Source organism: Crocodylus porosus, unplaced genomic scaffold (assembly GCF_001723895.1).
Source record: "Crocodylus porosus isolate Cpor-Errol unplaced genomic scaffold, CroPor_comp1, whole genome shotgun sequence".
NCBI classification, from domain to species: domain Eukaryota; kingdom Metazoa; phylum Chordata; order Crocodylia; family Crocodylidae; genus Crocodylus; species Crocodylus porosus.
Genome location: NW_017728906.1, coordinates 125,178,087 through 125,206,080, shown reverse-complemented (window position 1 = coordinate 125,206,080; position 27,994 = coordinate 125,178,087). Strand labels below are relative to the sequence as shown.

Sequence of the window (27,994 nt, the reverse complement as noted above, 5' to 3'; positions counted from 1 at the left end):
AAGGAGAGGTTCCTCTCCTTCCCACTCCACACACACACACACCCACACACACCTCTCACCTGCCTTCCAGGTCCAGCACAGAAAACTGCTATACTGCTATGCAGGCAGATCTAAGCAGAAACAGTTATTCATGGAAGTCACAAGTTTTAGGACAAGAATTTCCAATGTTTAATAGCAAATGAATGAAACCATACTATAACCAGTAACAGGTTTACATGCATAAAAGAATGTTTTCTTTTAGCACAGGAAATGCAATATTTTAAACAAGTTCGTTCCTTTTAACAGGATGGCTTAAATTTAAAATCCGTCATTCATGGAGGATAGAGCTGCTCTTCACCAATACAAAAATCATGTAACCTGGCAATTAAACAAGAAATCCAAGGAGTACAGAACAAAGATGCTTAATCAAAGAAGAAAACTGAAGGGTTCTTCTCTAAAATTAAACAGTGGGGTAATAGATTTGAAGGAGGAATATTCACTTTCACTTGGTCAAAAGGGTCACAATGGAACTCACAAGAAGATCAAGTTCACTGGGAACTGTTCTTAATTTGGCACCAAGAATAAGAACTTCAAAACTTACAAGCATCAGTTTTTAGTAGTTTTTGAAGGACTAGCACTAGAAAGACTGCTCTGAATTTTTCTTTTGGTTGACTGATTGACACTCTTATTTTTCTTTTCAGGAATGAAGGAAGCTGCCCAAGGAGACTGAAGTGGATTATGCACATCAGGAGACACCTTAAAAAAAGAGGAACCAAACTTCTGTTCTTCAAATAACCTTTGTGAGTTACTGAACAGAATACTTGGGGAAAACTCTCTTTGAAACAAACAATTCTGAGATTTCATTTCAGCAGTTTCAGAATTTTGGCTCGAAAACAGTCGGAAGCGCTCATTCAGATGTAGTCCAGATGGAGAAAGGACAGAAAACATAGCCGATTTCCAGTCATTTCTGTCTGCTGGCTGGTCATTTGACTCCAGGCATTTTGAACTCTTTTGCTCATTCCTTTCTTCCAGCTTCATATCTGTTTCATTCATAAGTTCAGAACTCTCTGTTGACTCTGATGGATTATCAAGATCAGAGGATTTAAAATTGTAGCAGGGACTCCTGCTGTTGTCAGATTCAGACATCATAGAGTCCAACTCAGAGATTTTATCAAGGTAGGCAGCATCCATGGATGCCTCACTGGATGTTCTTGTGCGGTTCATTTCAGAAGAGCAAATAGTATGTAACCTTTTAGATAAGCACGCACTTGTCTTCTCACTGGACTTTACTGGTAGCTTTCCTGAATGACTACTGATTATATTTTGCTGGGAGGCATCAAAATCTAAGTTCTCAGTGTAGTTTGTTGGGCAGCTATCCCAAAACACTGGTTTTGCCGAAGTAAAACAGGTTAGCTTATTTTCATTGTTACAGCTGCTTACGCTGTCCTCTGGAGAAGCTTTGTTGCAGTCCTCTGGAGCATCACACAAATCCTCAAATTCCAATTTCCTTAGAAAGGCAGGTGGCTTTCTTGTGTCCTCTTGTTTTATAACAGGACTTTCTTTGACATCGGGCGTGTTCAAATGGAGACAACTAAGAGACAAAGAAGGTGTACAAGGTGCTGGAAGCTCATATAGTTCTTCATCTTTATAAGCTTCACGATCCTCAATTTTCTCCCACTGTTGCTCTAAGCCAGCATCTGTATTTGTAGTAGCAACAGCCAACAGAACTTCCTGACAACCTGAAAATAGTTCTTTATTTGTGGGACACTGAGTGTTTGACTCATCCAAACTGTCTTGACTAGCAGAGGCTGAGCATGCTCCACAATCTCTCAGTCGCTCAGGCTGGTCCTGATTTTGACTGGTAGTCAGAGTCTTTTCCTCTAGGCTTTCTACTTGGCTTTTTAATGAGGCAGCATCATCCTCACTGCTTTCACTTCCTTTATCATCTGTGGAAAGTACTCCCTCACTAATAATATTCTCACTTAGGTTAGTCTCACTTGGCCCTTTTAGTTGTGAAAGATGACACTCCAGTTCTTCTATATATTTATCACTCCTTTCCAGTGCTTTTTTCAAACGATTCATTTCACGTTCACACTGCTCTACTCTGGACTGAAGTGCAGCTACTGTAAACCGACCAAATCTGCAAGAAATGGAGAGAAAAACAAAACAAAACATCAATTCTTTTGTTTCTTTCTGGGATTAGATTAGGAAATTACTGAGCAAACACTTTGTTAATTTGAAAATTAGAAGCAGATTCCTTTTCAGAATTGTAGTTATCTGCTAGTTATGGAAAACAACATACGTGGAGGTGAATACATGAAAAGCCATGTACGACTTCAAAATTAAACTATCAGTAATAGTGAGGCAATAACAAGTAGAAGATTACCCTTCAAGGGGCTGGATCTATCAATTCAACTCAAATATGCATGAAGAATTATCCCCTAAAACAATGGCAAAGATTTATGATAACATTTGAACAGTGGTCCACATCTTGAAATATTTACATTCAATCATTTTCCTACAGTACAGCAGTGTTTTACAATACATTTCCTATACAATGTCACCTTGTCAAATATAAAATGCCAATATGAAATTCAGAAATTGTAACAGTCCTTAGAGGTGGTTTTAAATACTTATTTGGACCATTTCAATTATATTCACCTTAGATATACAGCTTTTCTTTGGCCTTCACATGGGCTGTGCTTTAACTTATTTCAGAGCTACTTGTTTTCTAGGTTTTACTGTTCTAACAATCTAATTACTTTCTGAAATCCAATACATTAGATTGCTGCTTGCAGTTTGGAAAAATTGCATGTAACACGTTTGCATGACTCCCCGCTTGAAAAAAAAAAAGCTCAACTGCAAAGTTAACAGGAAATACAAAAAGTCTTTCCCCCTCCCTCACTATCTCCCCCCAGTCCAACTGTTTTTCAAGCTTGACCTTCCCCAGAGGGCAAGTGAAGGTTTCAGCTATATGCCCTAACTAATTCTAACTTGACACTGACAGGTAGGCACCAGGGAATTTTCTATTCTATCTGCAACTTTCAATTTACAGACAGAAAAAAAAAATTAAGTTCTGGTATTAAGGCAGGAGGGAGGGGTGGTCCTCCACCCACTCTGACATCAATGGGAAGTCATCCTCCTAGAGAGAAACAAGTTGTTTTGTTGGCTTACTGGCTTTTCTCATGCTATGGACAGTATAGGTCTGCACCGAGTCACTTTAAAAAGCCCAAAGACAGTATCAAAGTGGTTCTCTTCTGGGGTGCTCTCCACAGCCACAAAAAATACCCCCAACCCAAATTTTTTGCTTTTCAGCCCCCAACCTTGAGACCTTCCCTTCACCACCCTCAGGCCAATGAGGTCTGAATGTAGCTGAACCTACAGCCTGTGAATAAATATTTCTGAAACAGCCAGAGGGATTGCTACTGAGCAAAATGTGCTTTTTCAGCAGAGGGCTGAGCCCTGAGTGTTAGGCAATCTTTTTTCTGTAGGTGCTGTATGTGCACAAACTGCAACTGAGGCCAAATGGGAGCTGAGACGATCAGCATCCCTGAAGGAGTTGGGTGCTTGGGTTCGCTTAATCTTCCATTTGAATGGGAGGCTGTACAGGAGCCAGGAAGCAATGGTTTGCCCACCTAACGAACTTCAGCACAAAAGAACAAATGAGTAAATTTTCCATACTGAATTACGCATTACCTTGAGATTATGGACCAACACTCTTGCTTTCGCGTTAAACAGACAACCTAGAAATCAGAATCAGTGCCTATTTTTAAATAGGCTGTTGTGCCAAATAGACTCTGGATTAGCAAAAGGGAAAGTTTTATGAATCCTCTCTTCATTTGCTTATCTGGTGGATACTGGAATGGGGGTTTCATATAGCAGTAAGCAAGAGGGAGAAGGGAGGGGGAAGAAAAGTAAAGAAAAGAAAAAAAGCACTATGAAACCTTCACGTTTCCAGGACACTCAGACCAAGAACCTGAAGCTCTTTTCCCACTTTTTTTTAAAGCTGATTAGATTTCTGATTTACTACACCTTTCAAATACAATATGCCAACACATTTTAGCATGCTTTCCTCATCATTTCAAGATCAAAATTGGGTTATATTAAAACACAACCACAGCAAGTTAAATCAACACTGCAGGAGTCTGGGAAACCTTTCCCCCCAGTTCCTAAGGCAGGTAGACCGTGATGTGCTTTATTTTGCCTTCCTCTGAAGAATCAGGTATAGGTCACTATTTAAAAAGGTATTATACCAGACAAGTCTTAACTTGCTAAGCACTGTCAGATTTGCCACATAAGATATTAAGAGGGGAATGAACAAAAAGAGCGCGCGAGAGAGAGAAAGACAATGAAAGAGAAGAGTGATCTGAGGCCTGATTAGCTTAAAAGCCAAGTGTAATCAGCTTTAGAGAAGTGAAAAATGTGTATGCAAAGTAAGCAAAATTTTCTAGAGCTTGTTGTAACAGACACTTTGACATAAAAATTAAACATGTTTTACATTTATATGCATACCTAGCAATTTTTTAATGGAAGAACTGTGTAATATGTTTATTTAATGCAAATAGCATTAGTGATTGCCTCAGATTTGCTTACCAAGAAGAAGCATTGTATTCTCAAGTGCAACTTCTATAAAAAAAAGTGTCCTCAGGTAAAAAAGGAAACTGAAATATGTCATTCAAGACCACACAGCATTACTAATATGTTAATTATCATAATGGATGTGCCTGGGAATTTTGTTTTTAGAGGAAAGTCTTACATACAGCCTAGAAATGGTTATGGCCCTAATGAAGCATTAAAGCATCCTTTTGCAAGACTTGCATACTTTAAAAAAAAAGTCAATTTTCAATTTTCAAATTTTAGGCTTAAAATATTTAAATTGTAATATGATCGCCAATTATTCCAGGCCAAGAAAACCTTGGTGTTGTTTAAGCAATTAGACCTGTATGTAAATGTTTTCTAATGTATCATTTGACATATTGGTTAAAAGGAGCCATAAGAAAAAAAGTTTACATTGGACAGAGTTCACCAAAAAGTTGGGTTCTGAAGTAACTAACTAAAAAGAGAATCTGACATTTGAAAAGCTAAATCAGCTTGCCAAATCTCAAGACAGCTCAGATGCTTCCAAGAGAACTGGTTTCAGGGTTGAGGGTATACTGGGTTCATCAGAGATCTGAATATACACAAACATGTGAATTTTAGAGCAAGCTTCTTATAATGCTGCTTGCTGTGGCAGTAAAATTTATTTCAATGTTTAAAAAATGCATTATAATATTTAAAAAAAATACAGAAACACACCATTATGGTGGTTCAAATTTATCCTTTAACTCCAGTGAGCATAGAAGGTCAAAATCCCTGAAGGCTAATGTACACATTCATACCTACATCTCCGAAACATAATAGTCATTATCCCATAGGTTCTCAGTTCAGACTGTTTTATTCACAAACAATACTTCAATTTGAACCTGGCAGCTAGAAGTTTGCAGCCAGCTCTTTCTTACCTCTGCAATGAAATACCACTCCAATTGTAAGCATTTCTATCAAGTAATAAAGAAATGACACATCCCCTTGATGCCAAACTGAACAATGTTGCCAGTCATACTTAAATCAAAGGGCAATTTCTACTCTGAAAACTGACAATTTAAAACTAGCGACACTTTGGGGTCCCATACTTGTCATCTCTCAGAGCCACCAGATCAAATTTGTTTTAAAGCGAAAAAAACATTCTTTTCCAACTACCAACCCTGCAGGAAATTGGTTAGTCTAGTGGTTCCCAACCTTTTTTATACCACAGCCTCGCAGGAGTGGGACAGGACGTGGGGAGCCAGCTGCCTGCCTCCCTCCCGGGGCTCCCCTGCTTTAACCCCAGAAACTCAACTGTGACCCTGAAAGCTGCTCACTCAGATAGAGAAACGGGGGTCTGAGTGGGGGGCTTGTGCCATGACCCAGCAGCCAACCCGCCACAGCCCACTGGTTGGGAACCTCTGGCTTAGGCCACTGGTGCTCAACTACATGAGCGTGAGGCCCAGATGGGTGGGCTAGATCAAATCTAGCACGTGGAGCTAGGTCCATGACCTGGGACCATGCCCTGGGTCCAGCTATGGACCAGGACCACATTCTGGCTCAATCCACAATCTGGGGCCATGTCATCTGGCCTGTGGGAGTGGCAGGGAGCAGTGGCAGCATTAACTATTATACGGCTTCCAGAACTATGGCCATTGACACTGCCAAAATTTCTGGACCTGTGTAAAGCCCATGGGCCAGATGACAGCTCTATGGGCCAGGCTGGGTTTGTTGGGTCATACTTCGAGCATCATTAGCTTCTCACACATCACCAAGAGTCAAAGCTGGACTGTAGCATAAATTATGTTCTCAACTTTACATGTTGAATTTTAAAATGAAGTACATATTTACAAAGAGTTATGTTCTACCTAAATGGCATACTCTTTGTATTTTACCTGCATTACACTGCACTACAGTAAGATAAAAGTTTTGATTTAGGAGGTGATCAAGAGAAGTATTTCTTTTGGTCTATTATTCAAAGTACTGTGTTAGTTTTGGACACCATGCTTCAAGAAAGACATGAACAAGTTAACAAGAGACCGTGAAGGCAACAAACATTTCAGAGGCCTGTGAATCATGATTTATGAGAAAACAGTGAAAGAACTGGGATTATTTAGTCTCAAGAATAGAAGAAAGATTTAATAAAAGTCCTTAAACACCTTAAAGATAGTTATACAGAGGACGGTGACAGAACATTTACTGGGGTTGCATGGGACAGGACAGAGTAGCAATCGTCTTAAATTGCATGAAGAGAAATACAGGTTGAAGATTTGGAAGAACTTTCTAATTATGAGAGTTGTGGTTAGCCCCACTGCACACCCTGCCTATGTGGTCAAATATAGGAACAGACTACCTAGACAGGCTGTGGATCTCCATCCTTAGATGTTTAAGAGCAGGTTAGACAAAACTCTCATCTAGCATGGTTTAGACTAGGGATGTAAATATTGATTTTTTTAAAAAAACAAACATGTCCATTTACTCTGTTGTAATTACAATGATTAAATGATTCATTGGTATGGCAACTTCTGGCCTGACCCACTTGGGGCTGCTCTGGCTTGCCTTGCAGGGTGCCTCTGCTTGGCCCAGCACCAGCAAGGATCTTCTCTCAGTGTGTGGCAGGGATTCACTGGCTCTCCAAAGCACTGGCTGTCCAGGGCTGCACCTCATGATGAGCTGGGAAGGTAGGCTGGGTGTGCAGTGGGGCTGAGCTGCAAGTTCAGGTGAGCCAACTTACCTCCACCTTGCGTCTTCCAGGCCCTGCAGCCACTGTGGGTCTGACTGGGGAGCATGCATGGGCACCACCAGCAGCGGTAGCTGCAGTGACAGCTGCAGTAACAGATGGCACTGCATCCAGCCAGGTGCAGGGATGGGGATGGGGATAGGTGCTGGGCTCTGGCCTGCAGCTCTCTGAAGTCAGATCGGGACAGGGATGCAGGTGGCCTCTGACTCTCCAAAGAGGGAGTCGAGTTGCTTTCCTGGTAGACAGCAGAGTAGAAGGGGGAGTGGGGACTATTATTCAATAGCCAGAGATCCTGGTTTTCTCCGATAAAAAAAATCCCCAATTTTCAGATTTAAAAATGTAACACAAAATCCACATTTTTCTGTGATCAAAATGAAACACTGCTAAGATATAGGTATAACTATAGATATAGATACAGATATATAGTGGTGTTTCATTTTAAAATCATGGAAAAATGTAGATTTGGGATTACTTTAATTAAAAAATAGGGGATTTTTAAAAAAAACCCAGGACTCCTGTTAATAGCTAGGCTCTACGGACCCTGGTGCCTCCTGTGAGCTGCCTGGGCTCTGCGGTGGGCAGCAGGTGCCTGCCTGGAGCCCAGGCTGCTCGTTGCAGGTAGGGGGAGGCTTCAAGTGGCTGTACTAGGGTCCATGAAGTCCTCCCCCTCCTCCCCCCTTGTTCCTGCCTCCCTCTCACCTGCCCTGCCAACTTCTGGTTCCTGCTGGGTCACTGCGCAGCGTTTCTTCCCGCTTCACTGCCAGACTACATCCTGCACTGCCCCATGCTAAAGGACAACCAGTAAGCTATAGCTGGCTATCACTGGGCTTATTAGTTAAACAATTAACTATTCACATCCCTAGTTTAGAAGGATCATCCTGCTCTGAGCAGAGGGTTGGGCTAGATGACCCCCTGAGGTTCCTTTCAGGTCTGATTTTCTATGCAATTCAAATCCAAAAAGAGCCACCCAAGGTCCAAAAAACAGTCCCCACAACGCACTAGTATAAAAAGAATCTCATGAGGTAAGGAAGATCCTAAAAATGATGGCATGAGGAATTTGGTGTATATACTGCACAGCTCATGTCTGGTTTCTGAGGTCTGCAAAATGCTGCTATTATGGATATGGCAGCAATTACACAACACTAATTAATTCAGAGACCTGAAGACTTTCAGAGTTTAAAGAGCTCAAAAATCACAGAGTGGGGGAGGGGAACAAAATAAGCCTACTTGGGCTGCATACAGGTAGAACACCTCCAAGCTGTCCACTAAATTCCAGGGGCTGAGAATTTTGCTGGGTTTTTGGTTGAAGCGGTGTTGGTCTAAGGACATAGGTAGGCAAGGTTCTTTGGGTAGATGTGCTATCTTATTAGACCCATTAAATATTAGAAAAAAGTTTTTTTGCAAGCTTTTGGGGTGCAATCACCCTTCTTCAGGCACAGAACGTCTCTGCTGTTCCAAGACGCCAAGGAATGAAAGAAGCTAAAAGGCACGTGGGAATGAAGAACTGCTCTGCTGCAAGGAGGCGGCCTGGGTTCAGGCCACAAAGAGCAAGAGCATTTTCCTTCTCACCTTACCAGCTCCTCTTGAGGCTGGGACATAAAAGATGGCAGAAGAATCAAGAAACCCCACATCCCTGTTACTTGGCACTCCAGCTCCCCTCGAGTCTCTGGCAGATAGGAACAACAGTCGCTTGGTAGGGGCAGGGAGACACTCAAATGCAAGGGAAAAAGGCAGAAGGAACAAAATACAACATGAGAGGGTACAACAAGCAAACAAGCAAAAGATGCAGGGAACAAAGTTGGCTGAACATAAAAGGTACAGAATGAGAGGGAGTGCAGCTACTGATTTAGCCAGCTGGACCAGCAGTTACAACAGAAAACAAGATCAGTGCTCTGCACTGACCAGACAGTAATAGTGCCTGAGCAGCATGTGGCTATTGATAGATAAACATGGAAAATAAATGTGCATGTTATTCTTTGAAGAGCTCAATTATTTACTCGCTCAGTGGATGGTCACAGACTAAATCCTGAGCTATTAAGATACAACTAGGCTAACTATGACTGACGGTTTCTAGAGTCGAAAACAAACTCCTTAAGGAAACTAGGCAACTAGGAGAAAGGATCTTACTTTTCCCAGAGGTGACTCCAGGGTTTTAAAGCTGAGTAACATACAGAAGATCCTGCCTTAACAAGGAGTGTTTTTAGAAGGGAAACTGAAAATTTGATAGCTTGGCAAAAGGCCACTTTATAGATAATAAACCATATGGTTTCATTTTATCCATTAACAGTCTATCAACATGATTGTTTATTGGTAATCAGAAAGCAGGAGAAAGGCATAAAACTGGGGGGAATATGAAAGCGAGCAACAATAGTTTCCTGGCAGTTATGATGACTGGGGATCCTGGTTTTCTCTGATAAAAAATATCCCCAATTTTCAGATTTAAACAAGTAACCCAACAATAACATTTTTCTGTGATCAAAATGAAACACCACTATATCTATCTATATCACTATAGCTATTAGTGGCATTTAATTTTAAATCACGGGAAAAAGTGGATGTTGGGTTACTTTCTTTTTTTTTTTTAACCTGGCAGTATTCAATGGTAATAACACACCTATATTGGGAGGGGAAGTCGGTCTGGTTTAGTTATGCACAAGGACTTCATATCAGGCTATTCTGTTGCTAGGCTGATCCTCAGTACTGCATGGGAGAATGTTTTTCTCTCAGTATCGCATACAGTTTCCTAGAATGACATTCTGTCCCTCACAGTATTAGCCCTTCCAGCCTTTCCCTGCTAGGAAGAGGGAAATGACAATAAATAAGTAAAACACCAATTATTTAGGTACAGGTCCTTTCAAGAGGGCTCTTATGGATGGCAGTTACCAAAGTCAAAGACTTCACTTCTACCATACGGCATTCTAACATGCAAGTAATTCAGGCTCCTGGTTCAGCAGCTGCCAGGCTTTGCATTCAGCGGTTGATATTTCTCAGCTGATACCAAAAAGTATCAGTGTCCTATACCAAAATACCAGCTGTACAGAAACACTCGGTGTAGCTGCATCACACCACACACATGTAGACATCCTCCTCCTAAAAACAGGTAACAGTTATTTTGATCAGCCTGGTGAACTACCCTAGGACAGAGGAAGGACCAAACAAAAAATATTGAATTAACAGTAGTTAAATTAACTTGTATCCAGAACTTTCCTAGCTGGGAACAGGTTGCTGCAGATTCTAATGGTTGGCAAAGCAAAAGTTTGGAAAAGCTCCTGTTAAGGACTTCTGGTCCATCCACTGTGGGACAGAAGTAATTACAGTTGTCATACACTGAAGTTGTGCAGAGATAATAAATGTTGCCAAATACTTCATGACATTGGAAAGGGAGAGGTGATTAGCCATTTTAGTCCAAGTCAGGCAGAAGGTAGGGTAGTTTAGAGAGGTACAAGCTTTCATAGGCAACAGCTTACTTCACCAGATGCTATGAATAGGAAGTAGTTCCTTTCCTTACCACAAAATGTGGCTCAGAGCAGAGCAACCGGTTTGCAGACACATCTCCCTCCCCACCCTTCCCATCGATCAGTCCCAAGCACAAAATGTTTCCATCTCTTTCACACCAGTTGGGGTAAGGTGAAACCCTTCACTTTGGCGTAGTGAAATTAGACTATTTCTGATCGGCAAGGACAATTTAAAGAGTCCAGAAAGGAGCACAAAGGAGTCCCAGAACTACTTAGATTTCATTTGAAGAATAAACTTTCCTTTTAGCCAAAAGGCACAAGTGAAAGCAAACCACCACGAACAAATCTCTCTCTCAAAGAGGTTTCATGAAGCATTTCACAACATCGGTAGCAAGGTTTGGAAGTTTCACCAGACACTTAGCTGGGATCCAGAACCACATTTTCCACAGTAAAGATGGTCAGGAGGCAACTATTCTAACCAAGTTGTCCTCAGGGCTGTCAAGAAGTCTTCAATGAAAGTGAACTGCAGCTGATATTGCAAGTCAGTCATGTCCCCACAGTAAGTCTACTCTCCCATGTAGGATACTATATGCAAAGTACTAGAGCTATTTCAAGGTCAGTGCTTTTAAAATTTGGTCCTCATTTCTGTGTGCTCAGGGAGGGCAGGGTTTGACAATAAGGGTGTAGGGAAAAGGAGTTACAGGGGAAACAAGTTGGGAGAGCAGAGGGCAATGGGGCTACCTGACCCTCCCCCCACCATTTTTTTTTTTTCCTGCTATAGCAGTGGGAAGGGGACAAAAATTCAAGGGAAACCTCCAATACTTAGATTCTATATCTGGAAATTATAACAAATTCATAAATTGTCCATATATAGATCCTACTTATTGGGGGGTCATCTTATATTCAAGTAAATACAGTATATAAAAAGACAAGATAGTCATTAGACAAACTTGGGGTGAGAGGAAGAGCAGAATCAGGATTTAATGATACCATTTGGATGCTATGGAGAAAAATTAAATATTTAGGATTGAGGATATTTAGTAAGCTAAGAGATCTGATTAAAACTAATTGGAAGTTAACTATTCATAAAAATATAGTATACCTTTGGTGGATACTTGATAGTATACCTTTTATCCACAGGCAGTGATGTAGAAGTTATATTTTCCTTTCAACAATATTTTTAGATCCTCTGTGCTTTGGCAACTGAACTCACAGTTTGCCCTCTAAAGTAGATAGGAAATGTTTTTCCCCCACTAAGCAAAACTAGTATTTCAGAAAAGAAAAACCTCCTGAACTAGGGAGGATGGAGGGGGGGCAGGAAGACTTTTTTTTAGTGAAAGATCAGATGAGATGGGTGGGAAAGAAAGAACCACTATCTACTGAATAACCAGTAACCTGTTAATTGTGACATTGACCTGGGATGCACAAGTTCTAGATTAAAAGCCTCTTATCTGAATCAACCAGAGCTGAGAATTGATTCCTTGTTTCTCACACTTCAGGTGTGTGCCCTGACTACCAAGGTATTTGATATTTTGATTATTTGCCCTCTCCCCACTAAACCCCCCCCCCCAAATTAAAAATGTTGAGCCCGAATTTTTCCACTGAAAGAACAATGTGCTTTACAATGTTTTAAATATGCACAGTGACTTATACTTGGGAGAAGTGCAACTGTGAACATCAAAATTACCCACAAAAGGATTTTTAATTGATAATGGTCTCAAAAGCATAAGCTAATCATTATAAAGATGGTACCAAGTTCTATTTCTCTCTACAGAGAAAAAGTTAAAGCCAGTAAATTACTAATAGATTTGTTAAGATGCTTATGAATGGTGTGTCAGTCCAATTTAAACAATAGCATCATCATTAATAATGAGGAGCAGGAGAATAAATAGGAAAAAATAAAGCAAAGTTGATTTTTTTATATTCCTTAATGCCTTCTGAGGATTTGGTATACAATATTTATTACATATAATATTAGTATATTTGAACATATACTAACTCCAAACAGCCTGCATCAGAAGACACCATATGTCCCACAAAAAAGCCAAAACACAGATAGCCGTGTTCGTGAACCGGAACACGCACTTTGCAGCATCTTGAAGGCTTGAGGCACTGCAAAAATGCACATAGTGCAAGTGAATTGGTTTGCCACACTGCACATTTGGAATGCGGTGGCAAAAGAAAATACTGGGAATTCCTGGTTCTAAAGAAGTACAAAAACATGCAGTGCAGCATGCTGCGCCACATGTGGCGTCACATGCGGCAGCAGCGTACGTTGCCTGAAACCAGAACCTGGCCAGCCAGATCCATGTTTCAGCTGCCAGCCAGACTTTGTGCCCCCCAAGTTCCCCTACCCCACCTGGGTCAATTTGCCATCTGCCAGGTCACTGTTCTCAAATCATTAATTAAGATAACAAATTCAATATAAAAATTAGTTCTGATAATATGAGCTGGCATATAATATGGTATTGTACTGTTGGCACTTGAGAGGCCTGATCCTATAGAACTTTTTCAGAAGACTTTTAGTGATTTTGAGTTGAGTTTTCACTGAATTAAGAGCAGAGACTCATAGTACAAAAGCCTAGAATAATAACTGTTGTTGCAGGTCAGCTCGTAAGAGTCCTGCTCAATATATCGAAAATAGCCCAAGCAACATTTAAACAGAAATAAAATATGAATTTAAGCACACAGCTCTCCTGTCAAGAGGCAAACCTTCAGTATTGACCAGGTAATGCAATGCCAACACTAGAGTGGAAGTGTACACTAACTTAAGTAACAGTTTCCAGTCATTTGTAAACTGTATTTTCCACCCAAGCCTATGAAGATGAAAAATCCAAAATCCATCTTCAAGAGACATCTACAGCACTAAACACACCACCACAATTTTAAGCTAAGGTCTTACTATGGTTAAACATAGTTTATGAATAACCCAATGTAACTTAAAATATTTACATACTTTTGGGGTGATCTACTATCAAGTTCAGCCTTCAGTCGCAAGTTCTCTCTCAAAAGGCCACTGTTTTCCAGGCTTAGTTTCTTATTCGTCTGAAGTAATAAATAAATAAATAATAAATATATGCAGTAAAACAGAACTGAATTATATTATTTAAAAAAGCACAAACAGCTTGCTGTATAAAAGGGATAGCATTAGAAACCTGAAGCTACGAAACAGCTCTCAGACAGGGAGAGCTCTCACTTAAAAATTACCATGGGAAATGGCTTGCAAAAACTGAATAGAGAACAGACATTTTTTATTTATATTCCCAAAATACATTGCAAGTCTCCTATCTAGGGTAATAAACAGATCTATGTTAAGAGAGAGAGTCATTAAGGGGATGTAGTAATGGCAATTCCATGTCTTTTTTTTTTCCACATGACTAAATACTTTAAGTACATTAACATTACAATGTGCAGGTATCAGCAAAACTAATGTTGAACAGCTTCCCACCCCCTCACCAAAGCACAGTGAGATTACTCTGATTTTTTTTTTTTTAAAGCATAGTTTCCTCTGGATGTAATTCATTATGACAAACTATTTGCAGGCTTTCTTAAATATAGGTTCAATGATGTTACAATTAAAACTTTTGATTTACAGCCTCACTCTTTGAACTGGGGTCAATTTTGTCTTCTCAGTTCAGCAGATACTCTTGTTAACAAGGTACTTCACGTCAAGAAAAACGTTTTCCTGCTGTGACGTTTTAGAACTATAAATATTTTTCCCCTTCAACTCTCAACTAATGCTGCACCTGAACAAAACAGTGAGAAAAAAAATACTCTTTGCACTCCATTTGCACTCTCCATACTCCATTTAATAGGACTGAGGACAATTCAATCTTGATAAATGGAAAGAACATAAATGACACAGCATTAAGATTTATAACCTTAAAGGATCTTGTACAACATTGACAGTTAAGTGTGCAAACTTGTACACAAGATAAACCCCAGAGACTTCAAATTAGAATCCATAGTGTCAAAACAAATTCCAACTTGCTGTGGTTTTCCTGAGTTTTCCCCCCTTCCCCCAAGAAAAAAGAAAATCCCAACTTTTATCTTCGCGTTAGCCAGGGTCAAGATGGAGCAGTTTTGCTACATTTATATCTTTAAAGGTCCCTGCACAGGGGCATAGTTACAGCAGGTGAGTTGCTGTCGTGTCCAGAGCAAGATCCCCTGCCTTCCACCCCTTCTGAAGCCACTTGAAGTATATATTTGTCCATATGCTTAAAACACTTAGAACAAGGTTCTGGATTTCACTTGGGAGCCTATGTGGCTAGGTTCCACAGGCAACACATGGAGTGCGTTGCCTTAGAAAAAGCTCACACTGATCAGGGAGATGCCTAGAATTAGGCAGTGAGACATTGTGGGCATGACCAGTGAGACATGCTGAGCACAGAAGCATATCTGAAACTCTGCCCCTCAGCAGAGTTCAAGTGCCCAAGTCAGAGCTGCAGGCAGGCACCTCCATCTTCTTATGGCCTAGGACCTTGAATCCACTCCTAAAAGCCCAAGGAAGGGTGTTTGTACTTGAAAACTTGCAACAAATGTTTTTCCAACTACTGAGTTGGTCTAATAAAAGACACCACATTTACCCAAAGAACCTTGAGTGCCTGCTTCCTAAGAGGTAGGCACTTAGCACTGTTCAGTCAAAAAATTGAAGAGGAGTCTTGGTTTTCATTTATAAAAGGCAGCTGGAAAAGCAAAAGCAGGTGGTAACTGTCTTGTATAAGAACCTAGTAGTTCAATTTCTTATCCAGGAAGTGGAACACTTATGTTTAACATTAACACACGTGTTTATGCTCCTCCCTTCAGCCTGAGCAAATCATACCCATATCTCCCACTTCCCAGGAGATTGCCCTTACCATTTGGCCATAGACTAGCCCAAGAGAAACACTCCTCGCTCCTGGTAAAAAATGAACCTTCGTTAAGCAACAAGCGCAAACAGGTGTTGCCCAGCGTTTAAGGCACTACAGTGGTAGAAAGGGGGACTTGGGTTCCAGTGGGTGCGTCTACACTACACTTTTAATGTGCATTAGCTTATTGTAGTGCACTTTAAAGCAGCAGGAAAAAAAAAACTGCGCTTTCACTAACGCACATTCAAATAGGCTAATGCTCCTTTTTTGTAGTACCTCACAATGGAGGTACTAAATGTAATGCGCATTAGCATAAGCTCATTAATGAATGTGTAGACATGCACAGTCTCTGCTTCCATCACTGGATAAAGTACAGAAATAATGGCTGTTTAAAAGAAAAAAAACGGTTTAGAACAAAGGAACTATATATTGCTGGGTTTTCCCATTCCTCCCCCACTTTGTCTTAACCTTTAGAAAACAGTCAGACTTCCTCTTGCTTGCTAAACTTTTGACCCCACGAAATCTTGCACTCTTTAGCAACCTGTGCCCTAGCTTTTAACAGGAGAGATTTAAGAATGTCCTCTCTTCCAGTTTATTCTAAGGTGTCATGATTAGGGCACCTTTTTGGGAGGCGGGAGATGTGGACCAGGCCCCCTTTTGCTAGGTGAAGTCTTCGATGTTTAGGTCATCATATAATCCAAGCATCTCCACCTCCCAATTTAAACCTAAAAGAACAAAAGCTGAATTTTGTGAGGGACCCTATTCTGCTAGCATGTATGAAGCATATAGTAAGTACACCTACTCAATTAGGTTCTCCAGCACACTTACCGCAGAGGTTTTCAACCTTTTTTTATTAAGTGTACCCTTGGTGGCTGGATGCAGAGCAGCAGCATGGTGTGGTAGGTGGCAGTGGCTTCCCCCACCCAGCAGCCAGCCGGCAGGGTGGCATCTGTGTGACTTACAGAAGGGTGCCAATGCCCTTGCCCCCCACAGGCCCTGTTCCTGGGAGGTGGTGGCGCTGAGTGGTGGGTGACACCACTCCATCCCCACCTGCCCATGCATACCCCCTAGGGTCTTCCCAAGTACCCCCAGGGGTACCCATACCCTCAGTTGACAACCCCTGCACTTAGAGGAATGCCTAACTTCTGGATTGTAACTGGGATAAGGTACATCTTTTATGACAGACTGTGGCAGTCCTCAGCATGCACAGAAGTAGCAGTCTAAACTGCTTGAAAAACTTTTAAGGTCAGACAAGAAGGCTGGATTTAGGTATCTTCAGGATTCAAGGGCTGCTAAGCAGAACAGCATTGGATTCAGGGGCCAAAAGTCAACCTAAGTTTTTATTTGAAGTTAACCCTTAACCCCTAAATTAATTAAAATATTCCATCAACATTCAAGTCTTCCTTTCTTGTGCTTTGCTGCAGAATAAATTTTGCATTATACAGATTCATTATACACAGGGTGGATTTGATTTAAACCACTGGTCAGGAAGCCTTGATTTAATCACTGTTTTCTAAAAAAAGGGCATTCTCGTTATTTGACATGCTTTATTCAATTAACTTTTTGAAACTCTGCATTTTTAGAGAAAGGCAAGGCCTCAACTCTGGGTACACAAACTTGCAGAAACAACAGGGCTGATAGGTATGTAAACAAGTCTGTTATCTCTCATCTCCATATACTGCTGTTAACAAGGATGTTATTTCTGGAGACATAAATCCACAGTTTGAGAAGTGAAACTAAGCATCACGGAGATGTTTAATAGGAGCACTGAGTCCCACTGGGAGCTCCTGGGAACCCCATAAGATTGGACCCCTAGTACAGTCAATGGCCTATTGTGACCTATTTGTAAAACTTTTCTAAAAGGGTTACATGAATATATTGTCTCAAATAGTGTATAAACAGAAGTTATAATCCCTATTCCATGAAGTTATCTTTGAGCTTTAATGTATCTTAAATTGAAACCATCGTTATAGAGGTTGTTGTAATTTTTTTTAAAAAAGGAAATAAATAAATAACATCCTTAAAAAGCAATGATTTAAAAAAAATTTTTTTTATCTATTTTTTTTTTTTAATCCAACCTGATTATACAGTTTTTTGTTTTTCTACTTCATATGGCAACAAATTTTCCTTACAAGGGTAAGACTCCAGCAGTGACAAGAGAGGAAATACAGTTTAACATAAGAGGCAACAAGGTTCTTTGGGTAAATCTGATATATTTTATTAGACCAACTGAAATAGCTGGGGAAAAAAATCTTCTTTGCAAGCTTTTGTGTACAAATACCCTTCTACCCATGTCCTTAGGTTAACACAGCTACAACTTACACCACTTAACATACAAAGCACATACTGCAAATGAGGAACTCCTGAGGTTCAACTGGATACAAGAATCTCCTTTAACATAAAGGGAGTCAGTTTTTCCACTTTCCACTGTTTCCTTTTTTTTTTTTTTTTTAAAGTGGGGTAGGCAATTTGCACAAGGTTTCAAACCGGCCTGACTCAGTAACTTGCATGTAAAGCAGCTCATTTTATTTTTGCCTCATCCTTCCCTCATTTATAACAGAGAATAATGCTTCTCTACCTCACATGCATATCACAGGATCAAATCAGAACCAAGTACTGCTTTCAGTTACATTATACTAAATCCAGAACAACTCCTTAATGGCAACAGAGCAGGCCTAGATATGCACCACACTACCAAGAGAATCTGGTCCCTTGCAGCATTCAAGGTTTTCAGGATTATTATTAATATTAAAAAAAACCCAAAAACCTGGTTTATCCTAAACATGCTAAAGCTTCAGCTTTCAGGATGCAACCCACAATTACCAACAGTGGTAGTAATGAAACGTCTTGAACTGGTTCAAGACGCTAAGTACTCTCAGTCTGTCCTTCCAACTGAGTCTGAAAGTACACTTCCATTTCAAAAGTATTTTAGACCATCCAACTGGTCTATTCGTAGGTATATTCTACACATGTCATTATTCAGGTGCATTTACACTGTTTTTGGTCTCACACCTGCAATAAGTTTTATTTTGCATTGTAGTCTGGAAGCATGAGAAGCACTAAAGAAATCTCTCCCAAGTGCTGGAGGGAGTGCAGAATAAGTCAAGAAATTTCCAGTAGAAGTCTTTTGGCACTAAATGTGCTGAGGCTTATCTGTTTTAGGTCAAAGGGTCAAGTTACTGCATATCAGCAAATTGTACCAAAAATATTGGCTAGCGAGGAGGGCAATAGTGCAAAACCTTCTCTGCCAAGAACAGTCAAATTGGCTATCAAAAGTTACAAGGTAGATATAATATATAGATTATTACAACTCTGAAAAAAAAATCTGGTCATCAATACTGAAGACAAGCGCTAATGTAATCCAATTACAAAGGAATGGAATGACAGGTAAGCTGAACAAGTCTCAGATGGACTAGAACAAGCAATAACATCAGGCACCTGCTAAGTCTATAAGAAAACACTTTGATACTCCAGTAGTAACTGGAATTCAATTCCCCCCCCTCCCCTTCTTACAGCTCCATGAAGAACCTGAAAGGTCATACTAACCCTTACCTCTATTTATCCAACATTAAACATTTATACTGGTACACAATTAAAGAAGCAAATGTTACCTCCTTTAGCTTTTCTGCTTCATCTTTCATTTTTTCATATAGGTCATTAGCAGCTTTAAGCTTTTTGGTCAACTCCTCCAGAGTTTCTGGGACAGCTCCACTTGCCTCCTCTGTGGTCTGAGAGCTTTCTTCATTTTTGTTACATAAACCAGAGGCCTCAGGATCCAGGACTGTTTTCAACTGTGACTCTAAACTGAGATATTTACCTCTCAGCTCTTCCATTTCTTTCTGCAGGGATTCTATTTCATCCTGAAAGGGTTGCAAACCCATTAAAACAGGAATGACACAAACATAATGCAAAACAAACATTCATTCTTTTCTCAATATAAAGCAGTCTGAAAAATTGAAGTTATACATGCAGATCCTTTGCAAACCAGGGTGGATGTCCTAGTTGCAAGGAACATATTAAAAAGAAAGTTGCAGAATGTACCTATATATTGCCTTCCAGGTAAAACTTTAAACTGTGCTGTAGTACACAGTTGTGTACTTTCAGATAGGAGATGAGTTCTCTTTGACTTGAATAATAGGAATCTGGACAAGACAGTTTATGGATTAGACACTGTATGGGTATTTAGCAAAAAGGAAGTAGTATCTATTTTTAGTGTGCATTGCGGAGAGGGCTTCTCCTACACAGTGCACTCTTGCGGGCAGTCTGTTTCCTGCCACATTATCTGATGAGAGAGAAGCAGAAAACGCACAGATTTTCATACAAGCATCTCCATCAAAGGCTCCATCTCCATCACCTAAAGGACACTGCCTGTACGAAATCACCAGACCCCAAGCTGTTCCAGCCAGAGCAGTAAAGCCCAGGCAGAGCTTCTCTGACAACCCTGGATTAAAACTGAAGGCTTTAAACTGCATCAGTACCCTATGTTTGGAGACATGAGCACAGAAGCATTGATTTCCACAGCCCCCCTAAAATTTTTTGTTATCAGTTTATGCCAGAGTCTGATACATTGTCCATTACAGTCCATTCGGTAAATGAGGTCTCAGTGCTGCACACCAGGTGCAAGGTAGCACAATCGAAGGCAATTTTGTAGAGGATACACACTTGTATTCGTAACTAGAGCTTAAGTTTTGCATATATGCACCAATGCAATTTGATTTTCTGTCCTAGAACCAAACCAAACACCTTGTTATTGATTTTTTTTGAAGAGGTTGAAGCCCTTCCATCCATAAAGAGCACTGGGAAGACTTGACAGACACAGCGAGAATCCCTGCTCTCTCTGTGAAGGAACTAGGCCATGGGAGCGCCTGGGATGCAAGATGTCTCTCTTGCAGGGTTCTTTCAAAAGACATGAGGGAAGAGATGCATCTGCCTCCACCTTTCCTCACTCCTTCACTAGGATGGCAATATGGATCTCAGGGAGAATTTAGACCATGTCTCCACATTACCATTATTAGGGACATGAAGTCTGGGGACACCATTGCTTGCTGCCTCCTTTCAGAGATGGGAGCAGAAAGCCTAGATTTAAGCTTAAATGGTTCCTCACAGATCTCCATGCTTTTCCCTTTTCATAAGAAGAGTCCTTAACTTCAGCAGGGGAACAATGTTACATTCTAATATTATCGAGTCATTTAAGAGATTTCGGTATCTGTTTAAATTAGCCCAAATCAACAATGTAGACTTGAATTTTTGACAAGCTGACAATGTTCAAGTTGACAGTTTTTCCAGGAGGAAGAATTTCTTTGGACGATGCCCTCTCATTTTAATTTAGTGCTCTTAGTTATGGATACCAACTTGTCTTGGTGCAGCAGTAGTACAAGACAAAGTAAACAATAATGCACTAAAAAGTCTACACCCTTTCATATGGCAGAAAAATGGGATTTAAAAAGTTCAGCACTAGCCTGTTTCCACTAAAGAAAAAGTATTTTGCTAATAACAACTTCATAGGAAGTTGGCTTTTAGGCCAACTCCAGCTGCCTCTGAAAGTCTCGTTCTGTATTTTAGGAAATAATCTGAATTTTACCACGGGCACATTATAATGCTTTTCTCAGAAAGGTTTCAAAGTGAATTCATTTAGCAAACCAAAGAGTAATTTTGTTGAATATAAACACAGCTTCCAACAAGCCATCATCACTGTTACCTCATATTCTTTGTGGAGCAGTTCAAGTCTGGTTTTGCGAAGATGCTTTCGGACTGTAGGACTAAATATGGGTTCACTTTCACTTGTTCCTCCTACAGTAACACAATATAGACAGCACTACTATTATTTTCAGTTCAATTAGGAAAAAACCTATAGGCAAAACCTTTAAGGATTATCAAGCATCAGAACAGGTTACCTAGGGATGCTCTGGAATTCTCTTCATTGGTGGTTTCTGACAACAGATTAGGCAAATGTCTCAAGGTTGGTCTAAGTACCGGTGTACTAATCCTGCCTCCGAGTCAGGTTATATATTAAAAGGCATCTTACAAGTCCTTTCCAGCCCTACAGTTTTAGAAACTAAAAGTCAAAATAGGCATGACTGCGATTAGGATTTTTGGTGAAGGCCAACTTCTACAACTAGTAAATCGATACAGAGTAAACCTGATCAGCTATATTTCTCAAAAATGGACTGCCTCTTTTCTGGGCAACTCAGTTTGACTAATTGTGTTGTCTGACCCCTTCTTCTCTCCCCCTACTCCCTACAGTCATCCAGGAAGGAAGTAGCTTATTTTTTGAGAAATATAGCCAAATCAAATGTACTTCATATATAGGACTTGCCGGTCACAAAAGTTGGTCTTCACCAAAAATCCTAAAATCACAACATTCCCAAAGTTTGGGAAAATTATATATTTTTTAAAATAAGTATTTGAACTTTGCAACCCTGGTTCATCTCCCTGTCAGGAGACTTTTCCTAAAAGCGTTCATTCAGACTTTGTATTGAATACTTCTGCATTCTAGTGAAATGAAGTCTCACTGAGTTCCAGGTTTGCACTGTAGAGGCAGAAAAAACAAATTCAGATTTATGGGGGGTTTGGTTGTAGCTGTGTTGGTCTAAGGACATAGGAAGGCAAGATTATTTGGGTGGATGCGATCTTTTATTAGACCGAGTACATTTTTCCAAATACTCAGTTGGTCTAATAAAAGATAATCACATCTATCCAAAGAAACTTTCCTTCCTTCACATTTATGTGCACTTCCAGCAATTAATGTCCAACAAAAACATTTCAAAGGTAGGTACCAAAACCAGGGGGACCTATTAGGTGTGCAGCCCACTGGGGAGGGAGGGGTGTGTGAACCAGGTCAACCATGGAGGCATCTGACCTCTTAAAGATCTAAGTTATTATTTCCCATAAGAGAAGAAAACTATTCATTTCCACTAAAAAAACCCCAACCCAATGGTTTCACTAGGAAGAATTACTGCAATTATTGGAAAGTTATTTTGGTGGTTAAATGGCCCTTACCGATAATCTCCTTGCAGGGATTGTCAGGGGTGATAGGAATCCTACAAGCTGGACACTGACTGTTGTTCTTCAGCCACACATCAATACAAATGGAACAGAATACGTGGTGGTTGACACAGATGACTGGATGACGTACCTTTTCCCAAAAAGAGATATAAAAATATCTTCACAGTGGTTTTGGTTTGCTTGCTTTTATTCTATCATCATCATCTATTTCTCCTTCTACAGTATTTAGCAAAGCTTTGGACTCAAACAAAAACCCGATGAAAAGGCATATTTATATACATTAACTATACAGCTGTTTTCATTGCAAGTGATTCCCAAGAGCTCTCCACAGCCTATACCTGGGCACAGACTCCCCTGGGTGGACAGCAACCAAAAAGCATCCAAAAACTGATTTAAAACAAGAAGGGAACAAGGAGGAAGGTTTATGGCACAGATCAGACTACTCTCCTTGCACGAAGTGTCAGTGGAGCAGACAGGATTTCTGGGAGAAGTCACATCTGCAAAGAGCAAACTGCATGGCAGGAAGGAGGCTGAATTTACCTGGCTGGTACTCTAACCAGTGGTTCTACTAATCCCTGAGCCAACCCATTCACTAAACATGCACTACTTTTAAGTGACACATTCCAGAAAAGCACAAGGCAGCTAAAATTTAAGCCAACACATCACAAAAACATTAAACTCTGCTACATTCTTGAATAACTACAATATTCAATACTTCTCATCCAAAGACACAAGGTAACAGAAATAAGTTTACAAAATAAAAAGCGATTAGTCACATTTTATCTCCCTCTCTCTCAACTTCTGCTAATTAATAACAAATTCATTTTCAAGGATCAAAAAGAGAAGATGCATAATGCTGCATTTCACATTACTAAAAACTTTTGCTACAGTCACAATTTTTTAAGAGCAATTCATCCTCTCAAAATCTCAAGCCACCTTATAACTGCAATCAGATTTTGTATTTATCTATATCAAACAAAAACAGTACAATGCATACACATGCATGTTTACCTCAGGTCAACATCTCCTCATATCTCCATTCAAAGTATCTACTTTTGAAAGCCAGTGAAGTGACCATGTGTGTAAAAACAAAAACATCATTTTAATGTCTAAAGCACCTCTTTTGGAAAATATATAAAACCAAAGTTCAAAAGAAACAAGATTCACACAGAAAGATGGTAACTTAAGAACATTCCTTGGTAGTCTCCTTCACTTTCTTAAGGAAGCAAAAAAAAAAGGGAAACAAAAAGGAAAGAAGGAAATGTGAAAAAGGTAAAGGAAGAGGACAGCTAACAACTAATTGGGAAGCCAGACTTGATATGTTCTGAAGAAATTGTAAGTTAAAAAAAAATAAAGACTACAAAACTGAAAACAATAGGCATTTGCAAAACACTACAGCTGAAACTGAATCAAGGCCTAGTTTTGTCATCTATCCCCAATTCATCTCTCACTTCCGCAGCATTGCAGGATTAACTCTATTTAAGACCTTTCAAAACTACAGTCCTAAAACCTAAGGCTACGTCTACATGCAAATTGGCACTGAAAGTATTAAATCTCTTCCAATTCACATCTTTGCTCATTTAACTGAGAGTCAAATGTGCAGACACTTGTAATAAAACCCAAATTATTTGAAGATCAAAAAAGATCACTTTTCAGCTGAAAAAAGTGTCCATGCACAGCCTTAAACTAAAAGAGGTGTTAATTAAACTCACTTATTTTGGTTTCACTTACACCAGACCCATTAATACGCAATATTAATACTACAGTAAGTCAATAAAGTAGACATAAAAATATTCTTGTAGCTTAGCACCCCCCTCTGCAAATAGCTGCAACCTGTTCTCCCCTATATAAATCACTAAAGCAGCTTTGGTTTTTGCTTTCCTTTGCTTCTCACCCAGAAGCAACTTGAGAATGGTTAACAGTCACCAGCAGCTCAAACCTAAGTACAGTCTAGCATAATAAGTATATATTAAAAAACCCCATTAAAATCAAAACAGAAAGAGCTATTTCAAAACTTCAGGCCTTTCCCAAGACAGCAAGAAGCCTTCAACTACCAAAAATCTGAAACAGGAGCACATTTCTTGCAAGTGAATAATTGCACCATACCATCTTCAACAAAATAGCAAATCACATTTAATGCTCTCTAGGGTACAGTGGTCCTGATTTATGCACCCGTATGAATTTCACTGCAGGTTTATTTTTTAAAAGTAGTTGGGTACCAACATAAAGCAACAACATCATTGGAACTATTCAAATAGATGGACCTGTCATCCAAAACATTTTAGTAGAATACTAGGTACTCAAATGGATCATTCAAACAACACTTAGAACTGTTCTGAATAAAATTTAAGCTGCTACTTCCTTAATATATATTATATACATATATGAAATTACCTTACAAAAGAATGCAACTTATCTGGGTAGTTTGAGATGACCTAGGGGACCTGAAGTGACCTCTTAGATCTTGCTATGGAGAAGATATGCAGAAATAACTGTTTCGGAAAGGTTGTCAGCACAACTAAATGAAAGTTCCAAATCCTGTGGCAATGTTGGCACTTTGAAAGCAACAGCACTTTTGAAAATGTAAGTGTTAGCTGATTAACAAGCATACCACGAGCAACACAGGTATATGTCAATGACAAAATTCCAAGAACCTTAAACAGGTGCAAGATTTTGCACCCAAAGAAACTGTCAATACTTCAAATTATAAAAACTGAAACCATGTTCCAAATGTATTATCAATATGGGGGGAACTAAAACTGAAGGCACAATGCAATGTAACATTTAACAAGGATAGTTCACAACACCACACAAAGTTTTCATAAGTTACATTCATGCTGGCAGCACATCCTGGAACCAGCAATATATGTTTGTTAAACGGACATTCAGATTGCAGTCAAGCATTCATAACTTATCAAATACAAGAGTTACGGCTGTCTGCATAAATTTAAATAAGCCTCTTTGGTCATAAGCATTACCATCACACAGATAAATATGGTTATATTATTCTTCTCCCCTACAAGGTTCCCCCTGCCCCCATTAAGCACAGATGATGGATATATAGCAATTCAGTATTTCTTTTTATGGTCACCATTCAATGAGTGACCCTACACCTTATCTACCATACACCATACAGACCCTGCATTATTTTCCCCAAGGACAGCAAAGGTAACCTGAATCCAGGGTAAACCCTTTCCCAATTTCAAGGCCACACTTCAAAGAACAGAGCCACTAGAAATTCCAACTCTAACCAAAAAAGCTGTAAGAATTGTGTTGAACTAAGTATTAGTAAAGCCACATTTTCCCCTTGCTCTCCTCCAGTCTTGTTTGTTGGAAAAAGCTGAGTTGGTTTTCCTAAAACCTTCCAAAAAACCTTTCAGCTGAGTACAAATACTTGCATTGAAAATTTCAGCCCGAGAAGTCTGGCAAAGTTTAAGACATTGAAAGTGGGATCTTATAGACAGACATCTTAAGTAGTCTTAACAACTTAATGTGCAAGATTTGCTACCTTAGAATGCCAACCTTTATCTCAATACAAGATGTACTGGGAAAAGGAGTACTGTGGAAAAATCCTTGCCCAGAAACAAAGCTTGAAGAGCATTCAGTATAATTTCTTATCCATTTTAAAAAGCATGACACTAAACATATGCTAACTGTTAAACAGAAAACCATGGAGGTATATGGATACTAAAAGGTATTTACACCTCTGCTACTAGGGGGAGGGAACTCCTATCTAGATCCATGCGATTGCCAATTGTTGCTGGTACTTTCACATTAAAGCCACAAGGATCTTGGTGGTCTTCTGCAGTTCAGGTTTAAACAAAATCTGGAGCCAGACCCTCATTTGGCAATTTTATTTGGTCTTAGCAGAAAAGCCACAAAATGAAAACCACAAACCAAAAATCTGCCTATCAGAGAAGAGACACTGCTCATAAGTGAGAAGCTGTGAATAATGACACCAGTTACACTGCACCCACTTTGTAGGCAGGGCACCTTCATCCCTCCTCCGTGCAATTTTAAATGAAAACAGGTGAAGAGGAGGCAGAAAACTACAGTGGCCAAAAGTTTAATAGTCTGAGCACAAAGACTGTTTTCTGCCAAGAGCCTCTCTTGGGTTTTTTTAAAGACAAGGAAGGAGTGGAGGACAACAGAAATAGAAGAGAAATGATTTAGTCATGGAAATAAGTTCCTGAAAACAAACACAAAACCTGTAAGTATACTGACTTTTGGCATTAGCCCTCCCTAGTTTAGAGAGAAAAGAGCCTAGCCCAGGAGAACCTTGAGTAAGAAATGAAACATCCCTTTACCTCCCTAACTGCTAAAGACAGATTTTGGCTTTATCTGCCTGGTTCATTCTTATGCCCTGAAACAGGTTTGTATCAACAATCCTTTGTCCTACACTACCCATCCTCAGAAAAATATTACTAGTGAAAAAGGATCTCAGCCCCACAACCCTCTGGGGAGGAGGGACAGGATCACCTTATCCTGAAGCCTCCTCACCCCCTATACAGTTAGGGAAAGGGCTAAGTAGTGCCTGGAGGCCACTCCTCCAAAAAGCCACTTCCTCTCAGGCTCTGCTGGAAATGCCTCTTTTAAAGAGGTTCCTTGGATAAATGTGATCTCTTTTATTAGAGCAACTAAATACTTGGAAAAAATTGCTTTTGGGCACAAACACCCTTCTTCTGGCATTAGGGAGAGTCTGCTGGTGTTTTGTGCTGTCCTGGATGGAATAGCAGCCAAGATGCAAAATGCAGGGCTGTGAAAATGCAAACGTTTGGCAAGGAGGATCAGAGGCCGTGGGAGACAACAGGTAGGAGACAGGTGAGGGGGAGGCGGAAGAACATTGAGAGGGTGTGTGTGTGTGTACTTGGCTTCTTTTAAAGAGCGCATGTTCCCCACCCTCCGAAAGGTGGCAATACAACTTGCTGGGAAAGACAACCCCACTCATCGAGACAACCACTACCCAGCGCGTGTCTCCTCTTCCTTGCCCCCTTCCTCCTGGGGGAGCAGCAGCAGCAGCCCGTTTCAAGGGGCCAGCTTCCCCCGAAGCACATGTCAGTCCAAATCATGGCTGCACTTGCCAGGCTCCTGAAAGCAGCAGCAGCCTCCCGAGGCGATCTCCCCCTCCCAGGCATGGGGCAGGGCTGCCCGGCCTCTCCCTGCCCTCCTGCCCGGCGCGGCGGTCCCCTGGCCCGCGATCCGTACCTTCCCCAGGCAGATGTGGCAGGTGATGGGCAGCGTGAGCGCCAGCGTGACGTTCTGGACGTTCTGAGCCATTGTGGCGTTTCGAATCCCGCGAGCACGGAAGTTCCACGGGCGGCGGCGCCAGCAAAAGCAGCTCGCTCTCAAACTCCGGCTACGGCAAGCCAGCGAGGCCAATTCCCTGCACGGGTGAGGGAACGGAAATC

At 40.4% G+C, this 27,994-nt stretch overlaps 1 protein-coding gene across 1 annotated transcript; it reads right to left on the bottom strand.

Moving 5' to 3' along the window:
- Positions 1 to 111: 111 nt before the first annotated feature.
- Positions 112 to 27,994, bottom strand: RNF219 (ring finger protein 219). Its single transcript, XM_019529768.1, has 6 exons — positions 27,792 to 27,994; positions 22,581 to 22,716; positions 21,280 to 21,371; positions 19,193 to 19,441; positions 13,691 to 13,779; positions 112 to 2,119 (listed from the first exon to the last, which is right to left on the bottom strand). The coding sequence occupies exons 1-6, from the start codon at positions 27,861 to 27,863 to the stop codon at positions 586 to 588; spliced, it is 2,172 nt and encodes a 723-aa protein (XP_019385313.1). The 5' UTR covers positions 27,864 to 27,994; the 3' UTR covers positions 112 to 585.